General features: G+C 39.5%; 1 protein-coding gene across 1 annotated transcript; it reads left to right on the top strand.

The window, feature by feature from the left end:
* The first annotated feature begins 446 nt into the window (after nucleotides 1-446).
* Nucleotides 447-3,182, top strand: LOC130079069 (cytochrome c oxidase subunit 5B, mitochondrial). The gene is made up of 4 exons (XM_056244577.1): nucleotides 447-604; nucleotides 958-1,028; nucleotides 1,915-2,014; nucleotides 2,880-3,182. The coding sequence occupies exons 1-4, from the start codon at nucleotides 508-510 to the stop codon at nucleotides 2,990-2,992; spliced, it is 381 nt and encodes a 126-aa protein (XP_056100552.1). The 5' UTR covers nucleotides 447-507; the 3' UTR covers nucleotides 2,993-3,182.
* The last annotated feature ends 23,553 nt before the right edge of the window (nucleotides 3,183-26,735 follow it).

Raw genomic sequence — 26,735 nt, 5'->3', positions numbered from 1 at the left:
TTTCCTCACAAACATTTATCAAGGTAACATCAGTTTCCACTAAAATTACAGATCATAAGGTACTGAATCATTACTATGTACCATTGTATTTACAAGGTACTTGCCAAAACCATGAAATATAAAAAAAGAGTATTTGTTACTACATCAAAACTGATAATTAGCCACTACTACTGACACTACTGAAAAACATTAAAGAATTATTTTGTTTTAAGAACATCTCTAATTATTTTTATGATTATTACAGTAACAATAGCTGTAGCAAATGTGTAATTTGGACAAAGCTAAAATTAAAATGTACCATTTTTGTATCTAAGGCTTTTCTGTCCAATATTCATCGCTATCCACTTGACACCAAATTTTTTTTTTAAATGCTTGAAGAAAACCACTTCACACACCATGGTATGGAATACATATGGGGATGACGTCTAACGCACGCGACTCGACGGTTACATAAGCGCCTCTTCGACGTCATCAGCCCGATTCTGGTAGTTTTGGGGAAGAGGAAATATGGCTGCAAGGTTACTGCTGAGAACCGCCGTACGGGCCGCGACGACCTGCAGGCCGTCTCCAGTGGCCGCTCTGAGCAGAGGGATGGCGGCGGGAGGTCAGTCTTTTATCTCAGGCTGTTTTTAATAACCGAAACGCGCCGTAGCATCATTTGAGAGTCAGTTTGAACGCGTGCCAAGGACGCAATGCCTTCCGCGGAGGTCGATGCTCTGACCGCACCGGCAGTTTAAACAGGAAAACAGTTGTTTAGTTATGATTTCTCTAAGAAATTGTATTGTTTTAGTGTTTGAATGCGTGTTATTGACATCTGTGTAGTATTAAAGAAATCACATACATGTGTTGTGTTGGCATTTAGCAGTTTCCAAACACAAACGTGACTAATGTGAATTGCTGGTCTGCAAGGGAGTTTTTAAAAGGCTTTTAACATAAATGTGACCTTTATTCTTCCAGGTATTCCATCTGACGAAGACCAGGCAACTGGACTCGAGAAGAAGATTATGCATGCTCTAAAAACAGGCTCAGTATGTATTCTGGTCTTACAAACCGTCAAAGCTGTCAAACTAAATGTTTATGCTTGCATAGAACATCGGTTTCATAGATATAAGGATAAATTCATCCAAAAATGAAGTTCTGTCATCATTATCCTTGATCCAAACACACATGCTGTTAAAATTCCTCACAAAAAGTGAGTTTTGAAGAATTTTAACAGTTATTTCTATACAACTAGTTTCAGGGTCATGTCTGTCATACTCCAAGAAAGACATAAGTTGTCCATTTGACTTTAAAATATGTTGTATTTCGATGGTCTCATGTTCTGGTTAATGTCATTATGAAATTACATTATGGTTCTCATGTATCAACTTGAAGAAAGACGTTGTGACCAAATTGATACCGAAAATTATGCCATAATTTTCTCACCCTCAAGCCATCCTAGGTGTATATGGCATTCTTCTTTCAGCCGAACACGGTTTCATTAGAAATATCCTGGCTTTTCCCAGCTATATAATGGGACTAAATGGTACCTTTAGATTTTGAAGCCCAAAAAAGTGCATCCATCATAAAATTAAATTAATCCATACGACTCCAGGGTGTTAATAAAGGCCTTCTGAAGCAAAGTGATTCGTTTTTGTAAGAAAAATATCCATATTAATAACTTTATAAACTAATCACTGGCTTTCAGTGACACTGGAAGAGTGACATCTGACCCGACGCATGACTTCGGAGTAGCATAAGCCTATGTGAGAGTAGACGCCTCTTGCTCACAAAACAAATAGAGCTGGGCAACAAACTCAAGCTCCTCTTCTTTTATATTATTATTATTATCATCATCAAACTAAATAAAATGAATGTATTTTCCTGGTATGGAAAATGGCTGCATTCAAGTTCTTGTCGTCTTTCCTCTCCCAGGATCCTTATAGCATGCTGAAGCCCAAGGAGTATGCAGGGTCAAAGTCAGACCCCCATCTTGTACCTTCAATCACCAACAAAAGAGTTGTTGGCTGTGTCTGTAAGTTCTAACTCTAGATTCTAGACCAGGGATGGGCAGCTTCAGTCCTGGAGGGCCACTCTCCAGCAAGAGCCTAGCTCCAATCCTGATCAAACTCACCAGCCTGTAGCTTTCATAATCACCCCCTATGTCCTCATTCACGATTCTCTACATTAGTTCACTAATATAGTTCACTTGAGGAAGGAAATGAAAACGAGTGAATGATTCGGACACTGAGTGCACCGGAAGGGCTGCTGCTTTTGCATAGTTTGTGCTTGCGGTTTAATACTCATTTGAAACTTAGTAAATTGGCAGCTCCAGTATTAATGAAAAGATTTATCTTGAACTCCATCATGGAAATTATGTATAAACCTAAATAAAACAGGAATTTATAGCTGTATTATATTGCACTGTAGCCACATTAGACCAGCAGTTTGTAAAATAGATGGATGATTCAGCTGCGGGCGCCATCTTCCAGTGTGACAGGACTTCATTTGTGCATGCCCTCAGTGCATTATGGGTATTATCTAGCTATTGAGCATACACCGATTGTACACTCGCTATTGCAGTGCATTATGGGATTGAATGAGTTCACTCGATAATGTCCACTATGGTTTCGGACACAACTACAAATGGCTGTCCCCTCAAATAGTGCCTTAATTAAGGGCATGGGGGTGATTTCAGACTCAGCCAGGTAATCCTAAAGACATTGATTAGCTTGTTCAGGTGTGTTTGATTAGGGTTGGCGCTAAACACTGCAGGATAGTGGATCTCCAGGACCGAAGCTGCCCATCTCTGTTCTTGACACTTTACACACCATAGTTTTTTTGTTTTGTTTGGTGGATATATTAAGCACATACTTGTGTGTGTGTGTGTGTGTGTCCAGGTGAGGAGGACAACACTGCTGTGGTGTGGTTCTGGCTCCACGAGGGTGAAGCCCAGCGCTGTCCCTCATGCGGCTCTCATTACAAGCTAGTGCCTCACGAGCTTCCTCACTGAGCCAATGTGTCACATCCCAGAACTCCAGAGACCTTGTTGATTCATGTTTGTCTTTTTGCAAAGAAGTACAGGGGATGTAACCTGTCCTCCTGGTGTGGGACGCAATATTTTAGCAAACAATTTCCGTAAATTATTGGAGTGTACATTTTGCATTTAGTCCGGTTCCACCTAATAAACATGCTTACTCTGACTTTGCCTCTTGTATTTTAATTCAGGTTCATTCAATTCTCTGTGCACCACTGGTCACAAGTGTGTGGACACACTTTACTGGATTTGTTTCCTGTGTCCTTAACCTATGAAAACTGTCTAAATAGTCTTCGATTTAGTTAACAATAAAAATATAGGTCTAAACCTTTGACTGGAAGTTTATATCAGTTTTATAAAAATGTAATTTTGACCGTAGCTTCCCCTTTATTGATGAGACTATTTGTACTGCAGTTTTATTTCACAACAGACTTCTAGCTTTAATTTACTCTGAGTGTTATTAAACTGCCAAAATCATGTCACATACGGTGGTCTGACTTCCCACCAGGAAGTGTAGCTGTTCTTGTGATTTCTTCACGTGTCCACAAGAGGTCACTTGTTTGTAAGGATGAGAATTAAAAAAAGAAGAGAATTTCTCTACTAAAATTGCCTCAAATATTCAAGATACAACTTCATTATTTTATTAAATCTGGTTTATAAATGTAAAATTGTGAACAGTCCTACACGATATAGTTCATATATTGCTATTATTTTCATATAGTGTTTTAAGTCTTGTAGTTTCTGGTTCTTAATCTACTACTAATTAAAGTAGGTAGGTAATTAAAATACAGATTGCACATTTTTGAATTACATCTATAAGTCTATGCTAATATTTAAGTTTAGAATGGCTGAGCAAATTGGCTTTTAAGGCTGCTCTTCATTTGACCAAAAAAACAAAAACAACACTTCAGTCTTGATTACCTAATGGTTATTAGCATCATAGAATTCATCATTCAGTTCTCTCTCCTCTTTACTGCAATCGTTTAATAAGCATTACAAGCACATGTTAATTTGTTTATATGTAGCTATATATTGAAAGTCATTATAATCAATGCATCACAAGATAAAACATTTTTTCATGAATGTGAAAAATGCTTTAAGTGGGTCATTTATGCCTTCTGCATGCTTTTTTTTTCCTCTCTCTTCATTTCCCTGACAAGAAAGCCAGAAAGTGAGCTGTTGTGACCAATTTGCACATAATTGCTGACATTTGCTGAGGCAGACTGTGAAAGCAAGGAAAATGCAACACAGACATTTGAGGGCGATCTTATTTTCTGTGCATTGCTCCAATGAGTTGTTAGACATTGTGGTGTTGTGGGAAAAAAAAATATCACTGCAGATATTTTGTATTTTGCCAGTCTGGCAGTCATTTATATTTGCAGTTTAAAAACGTGCTTTATTTTTTCACTTATTTTAGGTGTGATGCAGCCTGAATCATAATCACACCGTGTTCGTGTTTCTCCCAAGGTCTTTTTTCTCCATTCTGTCACCTGATGGAGTTTGGGTTCCTTGCCACTATCGCCTTTAACTTGCTTAGTTGGGGACATTTATTATTCAACAATATTATTGATCTGACTGTGCTGACGTTGTTGTGAGAGAACTGGACGATGACATCCTTTTGTGCATGATGAACTAATTTAATAATTGATGATCTTAAAAACGGAACTGAATCAACACTGAACTGACTTCAGCTGAAATGCATTATTTTCCTGTTCATCACTGCTTTGAAACAATCTGCATTGTTTAAAGCCCTATATAAATAAAGGTGACTTGACTTGGAAATTTAACAATGTCACTGAACTGTACAAAAGGGATTGAGAAAAGTCAAAAGTCAAGGCAACATGATGCACTGGAATTTTTCATTTCACTCAACAACTGTCTTAATAAATTATTCATGTGGAAATGCATGCTGGGTGCTCACAAACACAGCAACAGTTTTGTTTGTTCAGACCTCTCAGACAACAAATAGACTTGTTAGAACAATATTTGAGGGAATTTTGTTTGTCTGACTTGTGTTTTTATGTAGATTTAAAGTAACCCTTTGTCTGTGTTGGAATGATAATGGACTGATAGTTTTCTACATACTGAATACAGTATACTCCCTACTGTGTTTTTAAATAGTAAGTGAAACAGCATGCATCATTCCATGGCAGCATCCGAAATCGCATACCTCCCTAGTACTATATCACGTACCCGAAAAAAAAAGTATGTGACAACAGAAGTATGTCAGTTGTCACAAAAGAGTAAGCAAAAAGTAGCCGGATGACCTACTTTTTCCTGCGAGATTCTGAAATGAGCATACGATGGACACTTTACAATCCCATGAGGCCACAGGACAGGATTTGTGAACGGCAGTGAAGCTGATGCTGGTAGGTCACATGAGAGTGACAACATGGCGAATGTAGTACATTAGGATTACATTCATACTACACACATTTATACTATATAGAACAAACTTTTTTAGCGGCCGTGAAGTACTGTACTTATTAAAATTAAGTACCTATTCAAGAGAGTATGCGATTTTGGACACCAGCCATTGAGTAGCATCATGTTATTGTCTTTATTTTTTTATCATTACATTTGGGGTCATAACATCTGGTGTTCCAATGAAATGGTTCACATTTAGTGTTTCAGAATGGAAATGGAAGGTCAAGTTATATATATGCCACGCCGCCACCCACTCAGCTCTGGCTTGCATACTTCCCTACTATATAAGGCGAAAAGCAGAGTAATATGTCCGAATTCAAAGAATTCTTAAAATATGCGCAAAGTGTGCATCTGATGGACACTTTACTATCCCATGAGGCCACGGCAGAGGATTTATGAATGGCAGTGAAGCGACGCAACTAGTCACATGACTGTAGCCATGTATCCATTACTGATTTGCGCAAAACTTTTGCGAAACGACAGCGTTTTCATGTACTGATGTTATGCGAGTAATTTTTTCCTCTCGCGATTAGTCATTCCAAAAATCATGGCAACTGCTGTTACTTGGTTTAAGTATATCCCAGCCACCGCATTAGCCATTATTTTTAATAGAAAGAGCTAGGCGGGCTATCCAAGCATTAATGGCAAGGAAAGCCTTTTTACTGGGAGCAGCACTTAAGAGGTATTTGTGTTTCTCCCTCATGCTTCAAGGTCTTTATAAATTGTGGCATTTCTTTGTTGTTTAGAATCCAGTATTCCCGTAATTCTTTTGTCTTCCCGTAATTCGAATTTGATTTGCTGCACATCACACATATTTTGGTGAATGTACTAGGTTATGTGTATTGTGTGCATGTTTCCTACAAGAATGTCTTGTCCCACAATTTGCTTACTATACACAGTTAACCACAGTATGTGCGTAAAAACTTTTTTTTTTTTCTTTTTTTTTTTTACAGTGTTCATATAGCATTGTTACCATCTTTTCAATTTTTCATGCAAATGAAGTTAAAGTTACACTTATATTTTTAAGTGTTTGAAAGGATCTTGTTTTTCAGCGGGGCCAGAAGTGAACTACGGTATTCTTTTTCAGTTTATCCTTTTAGCCCCGTCATCTACATAATGTGACCGTCCTTGCAGCGTTTTCTCGTTGGATGGAGTTCCAACGGTAGCGACCCGCGACACGTAATGAAAGTGATGAGAGATGTAATGAGATAGATGAGGACGTTTTGCTCCCGCTGTAGTGGGCTGCCCATCACATCTGGCCTAAATGATTGAATAATACCTCTCAGTATTCCACAGGGCCCGCTACATGTTCCTGCAAAATGACTGAAAAAAGCCAAAGCTCCAGGCGGTCTGAGTGTGTTGTGAGATTACAGAGAGTTGAAGATGAAATGATGTGAATTTCAAGGGGACGTACAAGTTTAATATCCTTCCCTTCTCTTTGAAATCATTTTTAACATCCCTCTTGCCTTGTCAGCGTAGCTACGAGAACTTGCCTTCAATAACATTAAAGAAAAGCGTTGAACGATATTGGCATTCTAACAGTGAAAAAGCATCTATTTCACAGACGAGGAAGCTTAATCATGTCTAGCCTTTCACAACTGCGTAAACAAGGTTGTTCTTTGTGATTCGAACAACTGCATTCAATATGATGACGGTAATGTTATATAATAGTGCTTTCCTGAGCCATCCTAACAACAGGTGTACAATGAATCTCACAGAGAATATGCTATGTGTGTTTCCGGAGGGTACACTGTGACTAGATGTTTCATTGGCTAAAAAAAACACCCCCTCAGATATACACTGTTTTTGATAGGCTAGACTTCTTTTAATAATTTAATAGCTGTATTGTTTTCAGGCCAAAAAGGGCTCTCAGCGTCCTTGCTTTGCACAAGTCATCTCTGCTTTTCAATTCTCCACTTCCTTTCTGCATTTCTGTGGGGTCGAGAAAAGAAAACAACTGCAGAAGGGGAGAATTTTAAGGAGGGAGGGATTTAAATGTACCCGAGGAGACCAGCAGATATTTGGCAGGCGAGGTCCGTCACACAGGGGCATGGGAGACGCACAACGCATTTCAGGACAATAGTCTATGATTAGCACTGTGCTTATCTGAGCAACGCGGCCTGCCATTAGTGTGCTGCAGGGGCGCTGTCTCCATAGCAACCAATCTGCCTGAAGTCCAAACCCCAGTTGTGCTTGTCAAAGATCCACTCAAAAACCTCTATTCACCGTTTTCTGCCTTGAAAGCCCATTTAAGGCTATTATGGCCATTGTAGGGGTGGGTGGGTGAGGGGATCACATAGATCTAGACATGGCTGTAAAACCTCACATTAACTTGATCCATTCGCAGAAGATTAATTAACCCAAGTGACCAACGCATAAATGTTTAGATGTGACCTTCACTATTAGCCTGACTGCCACTTTATATTTCCAGACCCACCTATGAACGAACGGTGGAATAGTGAGCGCATTTCTCTATTTCACTATTACTCATAGGGTTATTGAATTGAAAATAAACCCCTAGCTAACCCTAAGTATTAAACTTTGGTATGTAACTCAACCCACACCATTTGTGCTATACGGACATGAATGATACCTCAAATCACATAGCTTCTTGAGGAGAGAATGATGTACAACTGGTTTTCTAACTGACCAGAAGTATGATTTTAACCTGGCAGATGATAAAATGTGGTGCTGGGTAGGCTATACTATTGACACAAATGTAACGATTCGATTCTGATTCAATTCGTTTTAATTCAATATCGATTATTTTTTACTAATGCTGTAAAGTATGCAGAAAGTCAGTTGGTAGCCTACTACATTAGTATAATATTGAAGGTTAAAATTACTTTGTATACAAACACTTAAATTACACACACAAGGATTTTTTTTAAATGATAAAGTTTTAATTAACTTTATCATTTAAAATGGTGGCTGTTATAAAAAACTTGACAGATTTACTCAAACATACATTAAATATTGAAAAACAGTAAAAAAAATCTAATGAATAGCCTAAGTAATAGCTTACAGAGCATATATTTACCTAAATGCTCCTCTCTAGAGTTAATTTTTCTAGCTAACGCGTTATGGTCACTGAATGGCTTTTCTGAGGTAAATGCAACATTACTTGACATAGGCTTATTGTTTACAAGCTGTTTTATTGACGTCTTAACGTGGTTGAAGCATAGGGTTGAAGCAAGGGGGTAATCCATCGACCGGAAGTTGAAGCCGGCCGGGTGCCGCCATGTTGTAGCAGAACTTCACTTGCGTTAGCATTTCCATTGACTCCCATTCATTTTGGCGTCACTTTGACAGCGAATAACTTTACATCTGAGGCGTTTAAAGACTCCATTTGTCCATTATTTATTTCTAAAGAAACACGACAATGTATAAAGGGCTCCATTACCTTCTATGTTACATTATGGCCCCGTAGAAACAGATTTAGTAAAAATAGGCTAACGATTGCGTCATAACCACTCGACTCTCTGTCGCGCTGTACAGAAATTACCGTACAGACAGGAGGAGAAGCTCGCAGGCAATCGGGGGGACGTCCCGTCAAGGGAGAAGCCCATAGATAATGAGTCCATAAAAGCAACGGAATACTTACTCCTGCTCACTCACGCCAAATAACTCTTTGCTCAAGTTCCCCGTCTCTGCCAGATTAACGTTGGCAGTTTTCACGCACAGCTACTAGAAGATTAACGTCTGTCAGACAGGTTGCTCACGTCATCAAGCTTAGTTTGAGTCGGTCTGAGTCTGCGCGTCAGGAACGGAAGTTCTCAAAAATCGCTAAAAGTGGGCTTCAACTGTCTCAACTGAGTTCCAATGAGATCGCTCTGTCCATTTCTTTTACTGTCTATGGGTTGAAGGGGCCACTCAGCCGCCATCTTTCAAACGCCTCTCTCTCTGGCATGCAGCTCCAATAATCTCTTTGAATGGGGAAACATTGAAATTCTATAAAAACTGTTCACCACGATTAAATTAAATTTTTTAAATCACCAATGAAATCTGAGTACAACTGTTTCTAACCGTTTTATAAAAAAACCTTTTTTTTCAGGCGGCAGCCAATGCGCATGCGTAGTCATAAGCGCGCGTCAGAAAGCAACCGGAGCTTCTAACGGCACCTGCAGTGACTCGCCTGCCCTACACATCCACATTAAAGAGCGCCAAAACGGTATTCATTGTTTAAATATCGAAATAAAATTGACAGAATTTGAAATCTGAGACTTTGCTTCTTATCAAAGTATGATTATAGTATAGGCTACTACTTTATGATTTTGAGATCCATCTTTTCACACTGACTGAGGACAGCTGAGGGACTCAATACGCAACTATTATATTATTATATTAAAAGGTTCAAACATTTACTGATCCTCCAGAATGAAACACGATGCATTTAGAACCAGAGGGCAGGGGGTGTAAACTTTTTGAATTTGAAGATCATGGACAATTTTACTTTTTTTTTTTCTGGGAAACATGTAACTTAAAGTATATTCTGAAGGGCATTACTAAATGAAAAAATATGATCTTTAAATAAAATAAGATTTTTTTTTCACATTTTCATCCTTTTCAAAAGTTTTCACGGTTTCACGTGTTTCCTTCTGGAGCATCAGTGAACCTTTTTTTAATAGTTGTGTTTGAGTCCCTCAATTGTCCTCAGTGTGAAAAGATGGATCTCAAAATCATACAGTTACTGCTGGAAAGGGTTCAAATATGCAAAAGATGCTGGAAATCTGAAGAATTTGCAGGACCTGGAGGATTTTTCTCAGGAACATTCGGCAGATCTGCTCAGGACAAAGAAGGGAATCAAGAACAACCATCACAAAAAAAAAAATCAGCCGTGAATCATCCAGCTAATGACACACATTAAGAATCAAGGGTATGTACACTTTTGAATGGGGTCGTTTTTATAAATTCAACTTTTATTTTGTCTTGTGGAGTATATGTAAACTAGCCTGGATGCCACCCGATATTAGCCCCGCCCACAACATTTGAGGATCGGTAGTTCCCTTTCAAGGCGGTCACTTCGACATTACGTCATACTGACGTATATGGGAACTCCTCCCTTCTCCATTTTCACTGAAATCTTATAGGTTAACGCCAGCTGGAGACAGCTGGTCAATTGACGCAAAACATGCAAATGCTGACCGGTTCGCGAGCAGTATAAATAGCATGGGCGCGACAATTACGTCAGAATCTCTTTCTTCACGCTAGAAGTCTTATCTGAAGTCATCGTGGAAGTTGCAATAGAGGTTACTCACCATGTTTCCTCCCCGCATCCGATGGCTGCTACATGCCAGATATGTGCGGTATTGACTCGCTCTACCCAAACAAGGATCTACCGAGGCCGCACTCACGGACGACAGGCATACGTGCTGGTCTACCAGTGCGCGCCCTCATAAACCCGGGCATCAGCAGGGATGAGGCCCACTGCCACCAGCGGCGGCTGGTGGGCCCTCTCACGCCCAAAGAAGAGTTAACAGTCGTTCTCCCCTGTGGCCCAGTGGCGGAACCCGAAGCCTTCGCGCGAGAGACCCGTGTTCGATCCCGGCTCTCGCAGCAGATACATTTTAAACCTGCCCGTCGCCTCTCCGGTCCTTTTCGCGGGCTCGCTAGAAGGACTCGACGCGATAGGCTTCGTCGGAAAGGATACTTTTATTATTTTACTTAGCCCGGTATCTAACAGCCAGGCTACTTCAAGAAAGATTCCGTCTTCACGACGTCCTATGGTAAGTGATGCGAAGACGCATCCAGAGAGACGAGGCAAGGCCATGGCTCTGTGTCTAAAGGCGCGAAAGTGGTTGTTTCCCCCTGTGGCTCAGTGGCGAAACCCAAAGCCGTCGCACGGGAGACCCGTGTTCGATCCCAGCTCTCACAGCAGATAAAATTTAGTCTCGCCGCGGCCAGACATTAAACCGAAACTTTTGATCTCTATACGTCCAGCCTTCCTCGATGTCTCTCTTCGTCGGCACCTCGTCCCGCCTAATTCGGCTACAGCCGCCAAAACGGTTCGAACCCGAAACGAACCGGATCTTCACCGTTGGCAGAGGGCGGGACCGGGAATGTGGCGACACAGGCCACGGAGAGCGCCGCGTCAGGACGCCCCGCTCTGGTAATGGAGGTGCACAGCTTACAGCTTATGTCGTCAGGCTGCCCTGTATCCTTCAGTGCAACTGGCCATTCTGATTTAACCACGTATCCACAGTTGTTGTCGCTACGCCACTGACGCTGTGTTTATGTTCAGACTACACACTGATATGTGCTATGATTTGTGCCGTCATATATTGCCCTGTTTCTTTCAGTGCGAATGGCTATTCTGATTACCACGTATCCACAGTTGTTGTCGCTATGCCACTGACGCTGTGTTTATGTACACACTGCACACTGATATGTGCTATGGTTTAACTGTTATATCCTTATATATTGCCCTGTATCCCTCAGTGCAACTGGCTATTCTATTAACAACGTATTCACAGTTGTTGTCGCTTGCCAATGACGCTGTGTTTATGTACACACTGCACACTGATATGTGCTATGATTGAACTGTTATGCCCTTATATATTGCCCTGTATCCCTCAGTGCAACTGGCCATTCTGATTTAACCACGTATTCACAGTTGTTGTCGCTACGCCACTGACGCTGTGTTTATGTTCACACTGCACACTGATATGTGCTAAGATTTGCGCCGTTATATGCTGCCCTGTTTCTTCAGTGCAAATGGCTATTCTGATTACCACGTATTCACAGTTGTTGTGCGATGAAATGACGCTGTGTTTACGTGCACTCTACACACTGATATGTGTTCATGATTCATGCCGCTATAAATTGCCCTGTATCCTTCAGTGCAACTGGCTATTCTGATTCACAGTTGTGCGATGCCACTGACGCTGTGTTTATGTACACTGATATGTGTGTGTTATGCTTATGCCACGATATTGCCCTGTACCCTTCAGTGCAACTGGCTATTCTGATTACTACGTATTCACAGTTGTTGCGTTGCAACGGACGCTGTGTTACGTACACACTACGCACTGTTATGTGTATGATTTATGCCATTATATATTGCCCTGTTCCTTATCCTTCAGTGCAAATGGCTATTCCGATTACTACGTATTCACAGTCTTGCGATGCAACTGACGCTGTGTTACGTACACACTGTACACTGCGTTATGAATTTTGCCGTTGTTGCCCTGTATCCTTCAGTGCAAATGGCTATTCTGATTACTACGTATTCACAGTTGTTGTGCGATGCAACTGACGCTGTGTTACGAACACACTACACAGCGTTATGTGTTGGGATTTATGCCATTATATATTGCCCTGTAATTTTCAGTGCAAATGGCTATTCTGATTACTATGCAGTACGTATTCACAGTTGTTGTGCGATGCAACTGACGCTGTGTTTATGTACACTCTACACACTGTATGTGTTATGATTTATGCCGTTGTACATTGCCCTGTATCCTTCAGTGCAAATGGCTATTCTGATTACGTACACAGTTGTTGTGCGGTGCAACTGACGCTGTGTACACGCTACGCACTGATGTGCTATGTTTACGCCGCTAAATATTGCCCTGTATCATCAGTGCAACCGGCTATTCTGACTTACTATGTATTCACAGTCGATATCGCGATGCCTCTGACGCTGTGTTTTTGTACACACTAATGTGACTATGCTCTTGCGTTGCCCTGTATCCTTCAGTGCACCTAGCTATCCTATCTAACTGTGCATAGTCACAGTTTGTCGCTACGGCGACTTGCGCTGCATCTGTGTCCACACTGAAGCGTTATGCAGTTATGTTGCTAACGTAACTGACCATTATGTGAACTGTGCATATTCATGCAGTCTCGGTCGCTTCGTCGACTTGCACCGCATTATACACTCAGATGTTTGATATGTGCACACTGATGGGTAATGCTGTTATGTTGCCCTCTATCCTTCAGTGCAACATCCAGCTATCCTATCTAACTGCATATTCAGTTCTGTCGCTATGGCGACTACACGGCACGTACAAGGACGTGTTTTTGCTATTTTGTTGCCCTGTTTCCTTCAGTGCAAAACTAGCTATCCTAATCTAACCGTGCATATTCACAGTTCTGGATGTATGTACGTAAACGGATGTGTTATGCTGTAATGCTGCCCTGTTTCCTTCAGTGCTGCTAGCCATCCTAATCTAACTATGCATCTTAGTTTCTGTCTCTACACAGTTTCTGTTGCTTCAGCGACTTACGCTGCGTTATGTACATGCAAGGATGCGCTATTCCTTACTCACTTGTGTTATGCTGCCATGTTGCCCTGTATTTCAGTGCAACTAGCTATCCCAGTCAAACTGTGCATATTCACAGTCTCCGTCGATACGGCGACATGCGCTGCATTTATTTACAAATGGATGTGTTCATGCAGCGGTGTTGCCCCGTATCCTTCAGCCTAATACGGAGCTAACTGCGTGTATTAAGTTGGCGCTACAGCGACCTATGCTGTACGTGCATGTGCTACGCTGTTATATTGCCCCGTTCCTATCAGGGCAACTGGTTATTCTGTGCAAACTCATATATTCACAGTTGTAGCTACAGTTATGACTGTGTTTGTTTGCTTACTGAGGTGCTATGCTATTATGGGGCTATTTTCTAACTGCGTATATTCACAGTTGTCGTCGCTACGGCCACTGGCAAGGTGTTTATGTACATTCAGTTATGTGTTGATTTGCACTTCTGTACATTGGCTATAGAACATCGGCTATGTTCTACAAGGTGGCACCCCAGCCCCAAGCTGTGGAACCTTCTTGTGTGTCCGCTGCTGGGTCCTTAGTTGAGCAAGACACTTCACACTGACAAGTGCTGAGACGGAGCTCTCCCTAAGATGGCCTTACCACCGGCTCTCGCCCCAGCGAAGCACTTGGAGACTTACGCTCATTCTAGTGAATGTTGTCGCATTGTCTCGGACCTGATGACTGCAGCGTCACTCTCAGTCCGATACCAAGCTACGTTCCGAAGTCGCTTACACCGTTCAGAGCACAGGTTGATCCCTGCCCGCCTTATCTGCTGAGTTTCAGCCTCGCATGATGCCGATGCTCAGAGTGATGTTGGCCCTGTAAGGGATTTGTGGATGTACGTGGATCACTAGGCAGCAGTCTACCAGCTGTTTGTGTGCTTGGTGGATGGTACTAGGGACGTGCTGTTTTATACAGAGACTTCTCTCTGAATTCGATGCTTTAAATGGTTGCTTAATGCCTACGGGATTTAGGTATGCTGGCTGTCTTCTCAGAACACATTCGCCAGGGTTCCAAGTTTGATGCACCACCTTAGCGTCGTGGGTTCGGTGAGTTTTATCAATGTACTCATGAAACTGTTACCACCAGCTGTGCAGTAGTCTGTATTGCAGAGTTACCATTGCTGCTAACTCTGTGTTATGACTATAAGGTTACATAGCTGTTTCCACATTACGCAGTAGTTCCAACGTACTGTTAACTCTGTGTGTGGCTTAAGGTTATGCAGCTGTCACCGCTATGCCGTCGACACTGTGTTAGCTCTTGTGCTCGAGTGCTTATGGTGTTCTGCTGCCCTGTCCAGTGCAGCCTTCGCCTCATTGCAGTGGATGCGCAACTTGGTAAGCCGGAGCAGACGTTGGTCTAGTTTCGCCTATCAGTTTTGAGTGCTCCTAGCGGCGCTGCTGGCTTAGAACTGTTGTTCCTGTGGGAGTGTAGCTTGACCCCGTTCAGGGCTTATCTTCACTGCGCTCACGGCGGGATTCTATACGTTCCCATATACGTCAGTATGACGTAATGTCGAAGTGACCGCCTTGAAAGGGAACGTCTCCGGTTACTATCGTAACCTCGGTTCCCTGAGAGGCGGGAACGAGACATTACGTCAACCGCCGTGCTCGCCGTTTGATCAGCTGTGCTAGCGTTCAGTCTTGATTCTGACGTAATTGTCGCGCCCATGCTATTTATACTGCCCGCGAACCGGTCAGCATTTGCATGTTTTGCGTCAATTGGCCAGCTGTCTCCAGCTGGCGTTAACCTATAAGATTTCAGTGAAAATGGAGAAGGGAGGAGTTCCCATATACGTCAGTATGACGTAATGTCTCGTTCCCGCCTCTCAGGGAACCGAGGTTACGATAGTAACCGGAGACGTTCGGTCTGGACTTGATCCGTTGTGAAGCAAGCTGTTCGGACCAATCAAATTGTCAGGGCGGGCTTTATACGATGATGGACAGATGATCAACCGTAATGTAATCATCCACGTCACCAAAGAGCGCTTGGGTTGAATTCGTTTACAACAAAGAATGGCTGCCGCTGGAGAATTGAGATGTGTAGATTCAGCCATCGCGTCTGTTATAGAAGATGTAGACAGCGCATTCATTTAAAAAGAGGAACAGAGAACCGCGATCAAGGCATTTGTCGATCCAATTGAGTGCAGAGGCATTTTCTTTCCTGGTTCGGTTGAAACACGCCCCATAATCACAGCCCAATGGAGCAGTATAAGACTCACATTCTGAGCATAGGCGTCGATTTCGGTGGGGACGGTGGGTACGCGTCCCCACCAGATTTCGTCATGAGTCATTTTGTACCCACCACTCTTGGAAACATTGAGGCACGGTCGGATGTACCTAATACAAATAAAACATCTCCAGTTAACTAGCAGAGCATTCATTTAGTTCGCTCTTAAAAAAGAGATCTAGCTAAAATGTTTTGTTTTTTAACTCAAGCTGAGCGCTCGTGTCCGCTGCTATCAGTGTCGTGGATACAGTGTTCTCTGTGGCTCGCGCACAGTCTTCACTCGGACGCGCACTTCTATCGCCGTTGCGGAGAGACTCTGTATATATTCATTCCGGTGAAATTACAAAATAAAATGCACACAAACGTGTCCCTGGCTGCTTGATATAGACTGTAACCACTGATGAACATTATTCAGTTTTGAGAGAGAAAAAAACTATACCGAGGGCGGATTAGAACCCGTCACCTCTGACACGCTTGGCATAAGATCTACCACCAGACCATTTAAGAACTCAAACAAAAAATCGCTGATCGATGGATTTATTTAGGGGTTAAACAGGCTGCAGAATTTGTACCCAGCACTTTTGAAAATGCACTTCCGAATGCGTCTCTGTCCCCACCACATTTCAAACCAAACTGACGCCCGTGATTCTGAGTATGACAACGTCAGGCTATATGTAAACATCTTTTATGTAAAATATCTTATTCAGGACAGTAGGCCTACTAAATAAAAAATAAAATGCATTTTGTATGATCCCTCCTAATTTGTTAAAATAATAAACATTTTGTAGATTCTGCAAGGTGTATGTAAACTTTGACCACAACTGTAGGCTATATATATATCATCACCATATATTATATATTTACCAACGTTTGTTAGATTTCACAGCACAAAAAACCCCACCCTGAACACAACAGCAAAGCAACACACTGAAAACCACCCAGAACACCCTGGCATTGTGGTGATGAGTTTCACACTTACATGTTGTTCACAAAATGTGAAAATGTAGTTTTAGCTAATGCAGTTTTGAAAGTGTATTGTTATCACACACTGTTCATGTCTATTCTTGCTGCGCATTCATTATTCCGTCTCATCCTCACACAGGTCCCGACGGCACGTCTGTGGGGCTGGCTGGTGCTTGACTTGCACCCTGGTTGATTCATCTCAAATTAAAGCACATTCTAGTCGCATGCCCCAAAAATGAGGATTATCAAATGCAGACTCACAGCCTGTCTCCTGCTCTAAGGGCACCTGTGTCTTTGCAAGCTCAGGGAGAGCCTATTCAGACACATCTGGTCTGCCGAGGATTTCTGATAAAGACCAGCGTGATTTCAAAGGGAGATAAAACCCCTGAGAATTGCAGTGCGATGAAAGACCCGACAGTCCTCTTTACCCCCAGGGTGACTTCAGCCCGGGAACCCGCTGTCACACCATTATGAGAGGAGATTCTTTATAATTGCCCATTCCAGAAATGGCAGATATCAAGGTGTGTGATATAAATTGATCGGACAACTTTAAATTTGACTGGAAAACCTGCTAGAAAACGAGTCTCTTCACATTTATGTCACATCACATAATGTGATCTAGACTATATTGTTGGAGTTTAATTGGCAATTTAAAACAATGCTATATTTGAAAATAATATTCTCCATTTAAATTAGCTTTTTGTTTTGAGTCATTAACTCTTTCCCCACCACTGATGGAATTTTCCGTCATTTATGACACAACGCTTCCCTGCCATCAGTGTTGCCAATTTAGGGACTTTGTCACTAGATTAGCGACTTTTCAGACCCCTGTAGCAATTTTTACAAAAAAGGCAACTAGCGACAAACAGTAGCAAAGTATTTTTTCTTCGTTACTGATTCACAGCCATTTGAATGTAGAAATACTCAGAAATACAACTTTGAGCTTATTTTTCTCAAGATATTACCTCTAACATCAGAAAAATGCCACAAGAACATGTTAACACCTAGAAAAAAACATTATTTTCATCGGAGTGGGTCTTTAAGTACATTTTTCAAGTATCTGGAGCGTCTTTACTGAACTATTAGGCTACTTTTATTTCACTACATTCTTCTAAAGCAGTGTTTCTCAACCTCTCCTGCAGGGACCCCCTGACAGGCCATGTTTCTGTTTTAACCCTGAAATGGCACACCTGATTCAAGTCATTAAAGGCTTAATGAGTAGTTGACTAATTGATTAATTGAACTATTCCTACTCTAATTACTCATTAAGCCTTTAATTACTTGAATCAGGTGTGCCATTTCAGAGTTAAAACAAAAACATGGCCTGTCAGGGGGTCCCTGCAGGAGAGGTTGAGAACCACTGTTCTAAAGCATAACATCATAGTTTTTACTCCACTAAATTCCTAAAAAACGATGTCACGCGCTACATGACATGACAACAGTGTTCGTTTTTTTTGAACGTGCTGATTCTTTTCAATGATAATTTGCTAATTAGACTGATCCGATTGCAGCCGTTCTCGAGTCAACAACCCACGAATGATCCGTTCAGAGCGAGTTTGCTCCAGTTAACTGAATTCACAAGTCCGAATACTTAATGCTTTTACTTGAGTAATATTTTATAGTAGGCCTATAGTTTTGATTTGTGTACTTTGTCCACTACTGGCGACAAATCTAGTGACTTTTTACAAGTTACTTACATAGAATCAGATATATAGGTTACTCGTTCCGTTGTCTGACAGAAAATATGTAAATGAAAACAGCTTTATTGGACATTTGGCTATAAATATATGAAGATTACAATATGTGAGCACGAATTAAACAGATAAACTGTCGACAGTTTGTGCATTACATCATCTAGCGACATTAAGCGACTTTTTGAGCAATCTTTACTTTGCATTGAAAATAATAGGCAACACCGCCTGTCATTGACAAGATTTTCCGGTGTCATGAGTAATCGACGCTGTGTCCAAAATAGAATACTTCCATACAGTATGTGAAAAACAGTATGGGGAAAAAATAGTGTGTCTGAATACATAGGACTATTTGAAAAACAGTTGGTGAAAAGTCCCCGAATGGCCTACTACTTCCACCGAGAAGTGTACAGTGCATATTCAATATCCCATTAGCCCATGGGAGGGGATGAGATTTATGAATGACAGTGAAGCAACACAACTGACGCTGGTAGTCATGTGATATGAATGGCGGATGCAGTACGTCCTGCAGTACAGTAATTTCATTTATACTATATTCATATAACATACATACTTTATTTAACAGTCGTGAAGTAAATTCAAATTTAAATGTACTCAGACGTGATTTCGAACCCAGGTGGTTGCTGTTTTTTTATGCCTGATCAAAAGTTGTTATGGTGATATCTTGTCAGAGCTGCTGTAGCTTGATAGCAAGTTAAATTCCCTGTATGAAAATACAGTAAATTCCCTGTAAATGAAAGCATTTAAATACGTAAAATATAAAATATGCATGTGTCAAACAATGCAATCCATGTTTTCACTGTTAAATGGTAGCTGTTATGCATCTTCTGAAATAGTATAGAATCCCCGGATCCAAAAGCAAGGGATAAATCCAAAAGAAACAAAGGATAGAAGATTGCTAACACACATGTAAGCTATGACCATCAAACATTCAGCAGCATATAAATCAAAACTGCCTAATGTCACTGAATGAAATGTCGACCCAGGGCGAGCTGTGAAGCTTTGGGGGTGTTGATGGACTTGCTCTACTGCATCTGCTCTAATCATCGTTCTGAATCCGATCTGGATGTAGTCTGTGACAAAAACGCGATTTTTTTTCAGCTTTTTTTTTTTCAGAAATGCTTTTTTAAATGTGAAACTTACCTACATTCAAGTGTTGATAAACAAAAAAATGTATATATATATTAATTATTTAATTATTATTATTATTTTTTTTTAAGCAGATGCTCTTTTGATATGCCTATTGTATGTTCATTCATACAACAAAATATTCTGGGACATTTGAATTTATTATTATGAGTTTATCATTTAATTTTCCCCACAATTGCTTTAATAAAATAAATGTACTTAAAAATGTATAACTTATGCTAAAATGACTTTTTTTTTAACCCCCAAAAGGAGAAAAGCGCATACATTTTTCTAACTAAAGTAAAACACATGCTCACTGTGCTGAGAAAAATGTCAGCTTTATAATTTCAGCTTTGCTAAATACTGGTCAACAGAAAGACATTTTCTTTGTGGCTAATTTGAATGCTAAATATATTGAGAGCAGCACTTGCTGATATTTTCTTTGAAGAGGTTAAAAGAATTCCACATGAATGATCACATTCAAAGGGAATGAACTTTTAAAGGGAAAGTTCAAACAAAGATGAAACTTCTGTATTAATTTACACAGCCTCGTGTTGTTTCAAAAACTGTATGACTTTCTTTAGAAATGTCTTTACTGTTAGTGTTTTGGTTTCCAACGTTCTTCAAAATATATTTTTTGGGTGGACTGTCACTTTAAGGTTACATGTATGAAGTGTGGCTTTAAAACAGACAGTTAAATAGTTTACAGTTGTGACCTCATCAGCTGGCAGCGCGGGGCAGCGTTGGATGCTAGTGTCATATTGGTGTTGGTGTGACACCACGGGGCGAGCGTGCCAGGGTTGGATCCCCTCCCACTCCACTGGCAATCAACCCTCCATCATCTCCTGCCATCTGGCCGCCCATTAGATCACTGCAGTTATTCTTTTTTATTACAGTCTTTCTTTTCCCACTGAGTCTGAATGCAACTACCATCTTGTTTTATGTCCTCTTTCTGATGATATTGTCCAGCACCACGGGACTGTTAAATCTGGCTGCCGAAAAATTGGCTTGTGTATAAAACCTGTGAAATAAATCATGTGGCTTAGTGTGGCATCTGACAGGATGCAAGCGAAGCGACTTGAGGTTTCTGAAGCGCAAAGAGTTGAAATTTACACAGGCTCCCCACTATATGAATAAAATGAACAACATTCATACAAATGTTCAAGGGTAAACACATAAACTGCACATGGCACATCTGAAGAGACGTGGCAGGGGCCAAAGGGATCTCTGATTAATTATGAGGCTTGTCAAGCATGTGGCAGAAATAAAAACAGATGAGAAGAGTGAACACGGACTGTCAGACTCAATACATCTCGGCTCTGTTTACATTTACATAGGGGTGGTGATGGCGCAGTGGATAAAACACATGCCTATGGTGTGAGACCCGGGTTCGAATCCACTGTGAGACACCAATGTGTCCCTGAGCAAGACACTTAACCCCTAGTTGCTCCAGAGGCGTGCGACCTCTGACATATATAGCAATTGTAAGTCGCTTTGGATAAAAGCGTCAGCTAAATGAATAAATGTAAATGTACATTTATTCATATATGGAAAGACATAAGAGTCATCCCGCAATAATACACAGCGTGTGCCATCCCTTTCCAGCTTCTCTGTACTCTTATCAACAATCATTTTGATACTATATATCTACATTCTGTGCTATATTTTTTATTTATAATAATATATTAAGTATATTAATACAATAGTAATTTATATATATATATATATATATACACATGTAATTCTGATTAATAGAAAGTTAAAAAGAACAGCATTTATTGGAAATATAATTTTTCTAACAATGTACTGACAGTGACACTGTGGGTCAGTTTCATGCACACTGTAAACCCGAATAAGTTTTTAAGTTAAGAAATTCAAAGTTTAAGTAAGCAGAACTGACATATTTTTATTTTGTATTTGTACATTTGAATTGTTCTTAACTTGAAATGTTTGAGTACACTAATTCATACATTTAACTTAAAATTTCATGTAATCTCAATGTGAACACTTTAATTAGTATAAACTTAGCTAGCTTTAACAAGCTAGTTTGCTAACATACTATTTTGTTAACATCTTAACAATAGTATGCTATACAGTAACACTTGCAGCAATATAAAGGTATTATTTGCTCTCAAATCAAGCTCATGCACCACTTGTCACCATGATGGTAACTATCCTAAAACCAACATTAACAGAAATTCTTCTAAATTAGCATAACGAAACATTAATCATTACTAAATCACCCGCTTAACATTAATCTTGCACAAAAAAACATTGTATTACACTTAATTTTAGCATTTACTCTTCCTTTCGAGTGCCATCGGCAAAGCATGCTGGGAAATATACATCCCAGCCGTTTCAGTTAAACTTAAGTTCGTCTAAATTAAAATAAATAATTTCATAAAACTCAAAACAATGAAACAGTTCAGTTTACTTAAAATATATCCATTCTGTGAACTTGAAAAAAAAAGAAAGTGCTAAATACTCATAAAAGTTAATTTGACTGAACTAATTAGTTTAATTTAAGTTTTTCCTACTCAAACCAATTAAGTATTTTGAGCGTTAGGGTTTACTGCTGAATTTTTTTAATTAAATGTAAAAGAAATTATAAATACATTTTTCATGTGTATGCACTTTGTCTTAATTCTATTTCTTAGATTCTAGGTTGAATTATATATTATTAAAAAAAAAACTAAAAGTCAACCCTGTTGCTATCATATTTTCACCTTTTAAAGTAATGAAATATTCCATAAATAAAAATAATCACCCTCTCAAGATGTTTTACATATTAAAGTCTCCTTTTTTATCAATCTATATATATATATATATATATATATATTTAATGTTTATCAGTAGGGCAGTGACCTTAAAATGTCATCCCTGTTACCACTTTTTAAAATAGTAATCAACTGTTCATTGAAATTTGCTCTTTGTAGAAATATCAGCAAAATTCAACTCTGTTATTGTCAATCCTGTAAGCTTTTTGAAGGCCCCAACATATATTAAAATGTACTCCTGGTGGCACAATGCATTTTATTATTATCAACACATTTGACAGCATTATAGAATGTTTACAATCTAATAAAATTCAGCTATTTATAGGCTATTAAGACTGTCATTCTGACATTTTCCATTCATAATTTCCTCACCCAAACAAATCAAATGTTGTGCAAACAGTGAGGTGAATGTTAGGGAGAGCCATACAGGGATTATATAAATGTCAGAGACACTCCGTATTTATCATCGGTTCACAATAGGCTAGGTGACGTAAAGGGATACTCCAGAGAAATGTCATCACACATTAATCCTCCACAAACTGAACATTTTAAATCATTTAGTCTGGTATTGCTTACAGAGTGGGTGAATTTGTTTTAGTGTTTGGCTGAGCAATTTTTTGACCATGTGGTCAAGATGAGCAAAAGAAGCTTAAAGATCGGTTCACTCACCAAAATGTGTTTTCAGTTGAAGACCCTTGAGAGAGCCGCAAATGTCACATTTATGCATTTTTAAAGAAGCTTTTCTCACATGTTCTGTTCTCTCTTTTTACACATGCAGCATAGAGACAAGCAGGACCCAATGTCCCAGAAACAGTTGCTACCTTTTGATGGGTGTTGTGAATGCAGAAGTTCTGGCTTAGTGAACTCATTTCAGAGAGAGATTTTCCAGGGATTTCCCCAAGACCTTTTCACCACTTAAGACTCTAAATTGGGATGCTTTCAATTTCTCAAGTCCCAAATGAATTGAGTTTCAAGAAATTACAGAAGTGGCATCCTTTCACTTTATCTCATAACTTGAAATGAAGCTAATAAATAATATTCTTCTTGTAGTATTTATAATGAACTGGGGCTAGTTGTGACAGAAAAAAGGCTGTATCTCATTAACAGTTTTGAGCCAAAAGTTCAGTAGCTTTTTTTACTTCATAAGTTGTATGTTGATTTCAAACACTAAATCTGATATCCTCTAGACTAAATCATCCAAACACTTAAATCCAAACTCACATAACAACTCTCCAAACGAGGCTAATAATTTGACCAATATATTTTGTCTTTATTATTCTTCCTGTATTAATTATACAGACCATGGCTATAGTTGTCACACGGTGAAGAGCTGTATCTCATTAACTCGTTAAGTTCAGTTTACACAAATGCTTTCTTTTCTTCATCAGTTGTTATGTATAATTAATGATGTATAATTAAATTATAGCTTTGTATTACTGCCATATGGACATACTCATCTCAGGCTGATAACAGAATACTTAAATTATAACAATAAAACAAACATTTTCTGTAAAGCTGCTTTGAAAAAATATGCATTGTGAAATCTTGAACTGAACAGAATTTTCTGTATAGACATATTTTTTAAGTCATAGGTTTGATTATGTGGTTAGTTAAATTCATGTATTCGGGTTAAGCAGACACCATGAACGTGTTTGGCCGAAATTACAACTTGTAATGATTACATTATCAGGATAATATAATATTTGAAAGTTTTGTGTGTTGATCCAAAGTTGCGGTCATCTGAAAAATAAATTGGCACTGACACTATTGGATGAGACCAAAACATAAACTGAATTAAGCTAAATAATGACACTGTTTTCTGTAGAACTGCTTTATAGCTGAATCGACTTTGTTTCATAGTTGACGAATTTTGCAAGGCTGACACACTGAATCAACACTGAACTGACTCAAAGTGAATAATGACACTTCTGCTTATCTGAATTAAAATAATTTCATGATGATGAACTTTCCTCAGTTACTGAACTGAACACTGAACTGAATTGAATTCTTTTTGGCATCCTGTTTATCAATTTAAACCTGCTTTGAAACAACCGGTATTGTTAAAAGCGCTATATTAAAAAAAGCTGACTTACTTGACTAGAGTAAATATTCCCTTTTAAAGAAGAAAAGAAAGCAACACCTTAAACATCCTTTGCTCAAAACAGCAGCATCACCTGCTTTTCTTGTGCAGACCGCTCAAGATCTGCACTTCAAAGCCTTTGGCTCCTGAAGTACTTCTGAAAGTGGTACTGGGAAGCTCATTTGCATTTCAATAGCATGGGTTTCGTATCTTAAAAGACCAAAAACCAAGTTTAGTCTCCCAGCAAGATCTGCTTTACATCACAAATGGGCTAAGCCAAAAATAGCATCTGTGCAGTAAATCAAATCAAATCAAATCAAATCACATTTATTTATATAGCACGTTTAAAAACAACACACGTTGGCCAAAGTGCTTTACATATAGCCCAGCACATATAATCTAAGATTATAAAACAAAGTATAAAACAATTGCAAGAATTTAATTACAGTCAAAAGCAAGAGAGAAGAGATAAGTCTTTAAAAGAGATTTAAATGCATCAAGGGTGGCACAAGATCTAACATGGAGGGGTAGACTGTTCCATAAACAGGGAGCTGCAACAGAGAAGGCCCTGTCTCCTTTTGATTTAAGTCGAGACTTTGGAGTGGTTAACTGAAACCTATGTACAGATCTTAAAGGCCTAGAGGATGTATGTTGCTGAAGAAGTTCACTAATGTAACTTGGTGCCATCCCATGTAAGCCCTTAAAAGCAAATAATAAAATCTTATACCTAATCCTAAATTTGACTGGAAGCCAATGAAGGGATGCTAGTACAGGTGTTATACTCTCATACTTTCTTGTCCCGGTTAGAAGCCTTGCGGCAGCATTTTGCACTAACTGCAGACGTGAAAGTGATGCATGAGAAATACCATAGTACAATGAATTACAATAGTCCAGTCTGGACGTAATAAAAGCATGCATAACAACTTCCAAATCATGAAAAGACAGAAAAGGTTTCAGTTTCGCTATATTCCTTAATTGGAAGAAGCCACCTCTAACCACAGAATTAATATGCTTATCAAATTTTAACTCTGCATCAAAAATAACTCCAAGACTCCTAGCTTGATTATGAACCTTCGGTTTAAAAAGGCCTAATTGATTAATTATATGTTTAGTAGAACTAGGAGGGCCAAACACTATCACTTCAGTTTTTGAATCGTTTAAGTGGAGGAAATTGGCAGACATCCACTCCTTAATATCATTAAAACAATCAAAAAGAGACTGCAGGGCTGAATTATCCCCCATTTTTATAGGTAGATAAAGCTGAGTATCGTCGGCATAAAGATGATAATATATATTATGTTTTTTACAAATATCCGCCAATGGAAGCATATAAATAGAGAATAGGACCGGACCCAATATTGATCCTTGTGGAACCCCACACTTCATAAGAGCAGACGTAGACGAAAAATTACCTAATTCAACAGAAAACGTTCTCCCAGAAAGATATGAGTTAAACCAATTAAGAGCTTTTCCCTGAATCCCTGCCCACTCTCTTAGACGCTCCAGTAGTATAGCATGTACTATAGTATCAAATGCAGCAGTCAGATCAATTAAAACTAAGATTGCACACTTTCCTGAATCGACTGCTAAAAACAAGTCGTTTGACACTTTGAGAAGGGCTGACTCTGTACTGTGTTTAACCCTAAATCCCGATTGGAACTTATCAAAAAACCATTTTCATTTAAATAAATAGAAAGCTGTTGAAAGACAGCCTTCTCTAGAATTTTTGAGAGGAAAGACAACTTTGAGATTGGATGATAGTTCTTTAAATCAGATGGGTCCAAGTTGGGCTTTTTTTAAAAGGGGTTGCACCACTGCATGCTTGAAGCAGGACGGCACAACACCACTCAATAAGCTGGAGTTCACAATCGACAAAAGATCTAAACCAACCACATCTAATACCTGAACAAGGAGGCGCGGGGGAACAATATCTAAAGAACACTGAGTGGGCTTCATTTTGCAGACTAAGTCCACCAGATCAGGGAATGAAATTTGTTTAAACTCACTTAAATGTTGTACTAATGAGGGTGGAATGACATAATCAAGGATGATGCTTGAAGGTATAATACTAGCTGTAAGAGCATCAATTTTGTTAATAAAATAGTCTAAAAAGCTTTCACATGTTAAATCATAGGC

Source organism: Rhinichthys klamathensis, unplaced genomic scaffold (assembly GCF_029890125.1).
Source record: "Rhinichthys klamathensis goyatoka isolate OS25496 unplaced genomic scaffold, OSU_Roscu_1.1 h1tg000027l_1, whole genome shotgun sequence".
NCBI lineage: Eukaryota > Metazoa > Chordata > Actinopteri > Cypriniformes > Leuciscidae > Rhinichthys > Rhinichthys klamathensis.
This window is presented reverse-complemented; position numbering and strand designations above follow the sequence as displayed.